This window comes from Panicum virgatum, chromosome 6K (genome assembly GCF_016808335.1).
Source record: "Panicum virgatum strain AP13 chromosome 6K, P.virgatum_v5, whole genome shotgun sequence".
In the NCBI taxonomy this organism is placed as follows: domain Eukaryota; kingdom Viridiplantae; phylum Streptophyta; class Magnoliopsida; order Poales; family Poaceae; genus Panicum; species Panicum virgatum.
The window spans coordinates 39,653,937-39,659,884 of NC_053141.1; the positions used below are offsets into that span (position 1 = coordinate 39,653,937).

General features: G+C 41.5%; 1 protein-coding gene across 1 annotated transcript; it reads right to left on the reverse strand.

The window, feature by feature from the left end:
• On the reverse strand, positions 1 to 990 carry LOC120639224 (two-component response regulator ORR12-like). The gene is made up of 5 exons (XM_039915212.1): positions 903 to 990; positions 535 to 581; positions 352 to 429; positions 177 to 247; positions 1 to 82 (listed from the first exon to the last, which is right to left on the reverse strand). The coding sequence occupies exons 1-5, from the start codon at positions 988 to 990 to the stop codon at positions 1 to 3; spliced, it is 366 nt and encodes a 121-aa protein (XP_039771146.1).
• Positions 991 to 5,948: the final 4,958 nt, after the last annotated feature.

A 5,948-nucleotide genomic window follows, 5' to 3' on the forward strand; every position in this document is an offset into this window, starting at 1 on the left:
TCAAATGTAGCTCAGAAGGCGAGACACATTGACAACTTTGATGGGCTTGATGATATAGTCCTTTGCCCCTCCATCAAGGCACCTTCATACGAAATAGGAACATAGAACAAATTGAATAGTTAGGTAAAAATTATGTGAAAACAATACATGTGTTGACAATCTATCTATTTACTCACATTTTAATCCTTTCAGGGATGTCCTCAGTGCATATAATCACCACAGGGAGATGGTTAAGCTTGGGTGATTTCTATTTTGAAAAAAAGTTTTTTATTCAATTATTAGTACACGGGAGCAAAACATTCAACATAATGTTTGACGAAATTAGAACTTTTTTCCATAAAAGGAACCTACCTTGACCTCAATCAGAAGATCATATCCAGTCATATCAGGCATACAGTAATCAGTGAGAATCAACTGCACATCATGTTCCTATATTCAAGTGCATATAGACAAATATTTAGTAAATAATCAAATTAACTAAAATAAGTAAGGATATTATTGTGAATTGTAATTTTATAAACTATATACATATACCATATCCAAGAACTTCAAGGCTTCCATAGGACCTTCCACTGCGGTCACTGAAAAATTCCCAAATAAGAAACATATTAAACATAGAATGGCATATGTAAAAATAAAATAATTAAAGATATGAAAATAGATCGACTTTACATATTTATAAAATGGCCAAAATTACTATCCATTGTAACTCAAGGTCAAAAAGTTGCAAACCACAACACTACACGAGAACATAAGTGCATATATGGCATGGCAAGTCACTATACATTCCATAATTCTCCAATTTGGAATAGGTATGAAACTTAGAACAAAAAACTTAGAAAACAATACATCTAAAAGATTGATTGTATAACGCAAATGGAAATTCATATTAGTCATTTCACCTCGAATGTTAAAGCTCTTTAAAACCCTCGATGCAACGAGACGGTCAACACAAGAGTCCTCAACCAAGAGAACATGAGGAGAGGCCATCATACTCTTTACTTTCAAATCGACCTTGAAAACTTTGGTGTAAGTCAATTTGTATTGTGTTGTTGTTGTGGAGGTGAAGGCATGATGGACCTATTTATATAGCAATGTCTGGTTGTACTAACTACATCCTGAAGACAAATAATAAAGAATATATAACTTTCCGCTATACTGACAATCCTTAAGATATAAAATTAGTGATATGATATATAAGCAATATCTTTAGGCTAAGAATCAACAACTTATGGCTATACTAACAATATATCTAAACATAGAATAGTGTGCCGATAGTAACAACATCATAAGGATATAGTAATAGTGAATAGTACTAGGAAGACAACTGTTATATATCGCAAGACGACAAGTGAGAATATCTGTAAGATGTAGAATATATCCACAATGAACATATCCGTAAGATATGGGAATATATCTACAATGAATATATCCGTAAGATATAGAATATATCCACAGCGAATGAGTCTGTAAGATATGGCTCGGAGGTTTGAGGTTAGAAACTTGCAATTGCAACCCATTCAATTCTTTGCTTGTCAAGATTACAGGCTAGCGATGATAATCCATTTTCACCGCCAGTCCCTGTTACGAGCCGCCAGTGTTAACCCATTTTCACCACCGATGAAAAATGGGTATTTTTAATGTTGATATTTCACCGCCGGTGCCTAAACCAGCGATGAAGTAGGTTTAGTGTTGGTGTCACTATTTTACTGCCAACCTACCGAGGGGCATACTCCGAGGTAGTAGATTGTAGGTAGGGTGTTGCCGAGATCCGGATTATGATGGTGCAAGCAACACATGGTTTAGACATTTTTGGGCCGCGAGTTGCGTAATACCCTTATAAGGAACATGGTTCCATTTGGCCATAGTTCTTGATTTAGTGCGTCAAGTGAATAATATTAGGTCCCAAGGATGAAGTACAAAGCTCAAGAAATGAACAAAGAACTCAAAGAAACGTAGAATTGGATGAGCTTAGCACAAAAGGGGCGACCGATTGAACCAATGGTATAAAAATTGACCGGGTCGGTGCATTGGACAACACGTTCGGAGAGCAACTAAAGAAAGTTTGACTGCACTGGTTGAACCGACGCAGCAGAAGAAGTCATCGGTGCAATGAGCAGTATGACATGGCGATCAACTAAAGAAATAGCAGAGACATCGGTTAAACCGGTGGCACGAGAAGTTGCATCGGTGCATTGGTGCTGGTGTTGTCCAGAGAGCATGCGAAGAAGCAGTAGACCAAGCTTTCAGGACCGGTTAAACCGACGTAGTGTTTGTACAACTGTCAGTGCATCGATGTCAACAGCTGTCAGAATTCCAACGGCTAGGAGGAAGGTTCAGAGTGACCGGTTAAATCGATGCATATGACTGGTTTAACCGACACTTTGTGCACTGACAGCCCACTCTGGGTCATTTGAGGTTGTTTGCAATCGCTCTATTGAGTGGTTGGGCTATATACACACCTCACCCTGGGTCATTTGAGGTCGCCGGAGTCTAGAGAAGCTACACACACACACACACACATTGAAGAACATCTCCAAGCCATCTAAGTGCCAAGTAATTATATCTTTAGTCCTTAGCACATCCTTGAGAGTGTGCAATGGAGGTAGACCCCCTGGGTGTTCGGACAGAGGGCTCAACTGACCAAATGGGCTGGGCCGACTACAAAAGGAAGGTATATTCAGCTCATAAACAATTGTAATCCGATTGGATCTTTTGTATAGTAAACGACTAGGGATTTACCATGTAAACCCTAACCTTTAGAGTATATAAGGAGAGGTAAGGGTTCCCCTAGGTTAAGACATCGTACCACACCAGCCACGATGGCCTTGGCCTCGGAGGCTCCTCATCTTGAACGCAAGGCAATATAAATCCACCCCAACAGGATGTAGGGTATGATGCGCATCGCGGCCTGAACCTGTCAACATCGTTGTCATGTGTCACCATCAAGTTTTTAATTCTGCGGTCTCCTTCACCTAAAATCTATCGTTGGGCTATTGACACCGATTTTTGGCATGTGTCAATCTGTTGGGCAAGCGGCTGATGGAGAATAGGCTGGCGCTGGATCAGAGGAAGAAATATAAGGCATTGGGCTTTTGGGCTAAGATGGGCGTCACAGCCGATGGAGCTAAGGGAAGAGCTGGCGAGGCTACGTCAGCTAGTTATCTTTAGATTCTGTGTATCAGCTAGTTAGGCAAGTCTAGTTTCTTCATTCACAAAATGTATGTGACATCCAGCCCAGCTTGGATGTGGCCCCTTTGTGGCTCATAAGTGTTGCGTGCACATGTTTAGTACCAGTTTGCTAGTTGAGCAAGGGTGGAGCCAACTTAAAAGCCTTTATCCTCCAACCATAGTATCTTCGGATTAACCCTTTTACGATAAGCGAGGACAAAAGCATAAGTAAGGTGCTATGTGTAAGCGGGCTCGCCCTTGGAAGGGCTGAGTTGTGCGGTGTAGGGGGTGGGGTTGTTATAAATGGTATCAGAGCCGACCCTCGCCGTTGCACATACGAGTTAGTGTCCGAGCATATGGCGCATGGCGCGTGTGTGCCCGGTTAGAAACACAAGACATGGCATATGGCGTCGGCACTGGACATGCGGGCGTGCACCAAGCGGGAACATTCCTGGGAATTTGGCCATTGTGGGTGAGTTGGACTGACGATGACGTCGGGTTCTTTGAGGGAGGGGAGGGTGTGACATTCGGCCCAATTTGGATATGGCCCAGTTGTGGCCCATGAGTGCTGTGTGCACATGTTTAGTACTAGCTTGCTAGTTGAGCAAGGGTGGAGACAACTTATAAACCTTTGTCCTTCAACCATAGCACCTTCGGGTTAACCCTTTTACGCGAAGCGAGGACGAAAGTTTAAGTGAGATGCTATGTGTAAGCGTGCTCACCCCTCGGAAGGGCTGGGTTGTGCGGTGTTGGGGGCGGGGTTGTTACAATGTCCTATCGGCAAACGGGTTCTAGGTTTAGGCTATAAATAGTAGAACTCCATCATTTGTAAACTTTAATCAACCACATCCAATGAAATATCTACTTTTTCAACACATCTACTTTCATGTCGGCGGCTTCGCCAAACTCTTAATTGCAGTAGCTTTTTCTCTTTATGAGTTCTTCTTAGCAATTATGTTCCATCGCTTGTTGGCAAGTTCTGAGTAGAGTTGCATAGATGGGTTTAGGTTGACGGCGCATCGCTTCTTCCTCTGTCTACGGCGCTCAAAGTTACCGAGCATACTAGATCCTTCCGACGGGGTCTAACTGTTCACCAGTTATCAAGCTCACTAGATCCATCCGGTGGGGTTTAGTTTGCTCACCAAGTTATCGGTAGAAGTTATCAATATGTTAGGTTAATTGATCCGTTAATCTAGCTTGTTGTTACTTTTACCAACAGCTATCAACTCTTGCTTAGATCTTGCTAGGTTGACTCGTTTAATTTTGTTTGCTTAAAGTTTTTGTCACAAGTTATCCATCCTAGATCTGCTCGCTATCGGATTCTTTTGCATCATCACGATCGTAGCCGATCGAAACAGGGTCTAGGTGTTGTCTGCAGGTTACGTCGTCCTAGGCATGGCTTGCCTCCTCCAGACATCATCGATATCGGCTAGCTAGCTGATAGCCCTGAAATTTAACATTTATTCTCCTTGTCAATGGCAGGTCAAATTTACTAGCACGTCGCGCACACCGTACGCGAGCAGGATTGGTGTGTCATCAAGCTAGGATTGGCTATAGGTTGCAAAATGTATTTGAGATGAGGCAAGATGAACCATAGTTGAACATTTAAATAGCATGATCTAGTTTATATTTTGTACAATTTAGTTGGAGCCATAGGTTAAGGATTTTAGTTTGTCTAATTCACCTCTTCCCCCTCTTAGGCTACAAGCATCGATTCCTTTTAACCCTACGTCCTGTTTGGTAATTTGTATTGCCTAGGATTAGTTATCATTTTGAGGGGAGACTTCGCCACCCTTATATAGTCTTGGGGGCAGAGTTATAAGGAAATCTACCCTAATACGTGCTTAGAAAATCTACCCGGACTCTACCCGAGTAGTTTCCTCCTGTACCACTGACTAGTCCTACTCTAATATGAGTACATTACCTGATGTCAAGGTATGAGACATGCCCCATCCCTTATTCCGTATAGATCTGTACCACGTAAGTTATCTCATGACCCCGTGTCTGACAGTTGGCAGTGAAAATCAATCTGTAGTAGTGGTCTTTTCTGTAACTTTATTCAAGTATTTACTTTTTCTTACAAGTTTGTTTCTTGTTCTTGTTTGTGTGCTTAGTAGCTAGTTCATTAGTTTCTCTCCAGCATTCCATCATCATGATTGTTTAACTAGCATGGTTGGAAAATGTTGTTTCAACAAAAATTCTAGAGTAGTGTTGCTTCTTGTTCTAGTTTAAATTTGAATTAGTCCCAATTCATATCCTCTTTGTAAGTTCTTAATATAAAATTGGATTAATATAATCTTTGTATATGTTAATAAAAATTGGACTATGTGGATCTTGCCACAGAATTGAGAGGGGACTGACAAGAGAGCTAAATTTGTATATGTTAATAAAAATTGGACTAAGTGGAGTAAAATTCAACGATGCCTGTGGCTTGGCAGCGAGAGACAAATCACGACTCGTGGAGCAATGAGGGGAGCTACCGTGCTAGGAGCACGGTGAGTGCTGGCGCTAGTCATTTCGGCTTTGTCTCTCCACCGTGTGTGTTGCAATGTGATTGATTCTATTGGGATTTTGTTGTGAAATGTTTTTACCTTAACATCTTTTTAAATGGGGGTGAGCGGGAGGAGCAGGGGAGGAAGATGCTGGTAACTAGGGCTCGGGGAATTTGGCACATGGAGGGAATAATGAGTCACATACCAACAATGGAATATGAGAGTATCCTCCATTGCAAGTATTAACAAAGTAGTAAATTAATCAGAGACCAATATATTCACCAT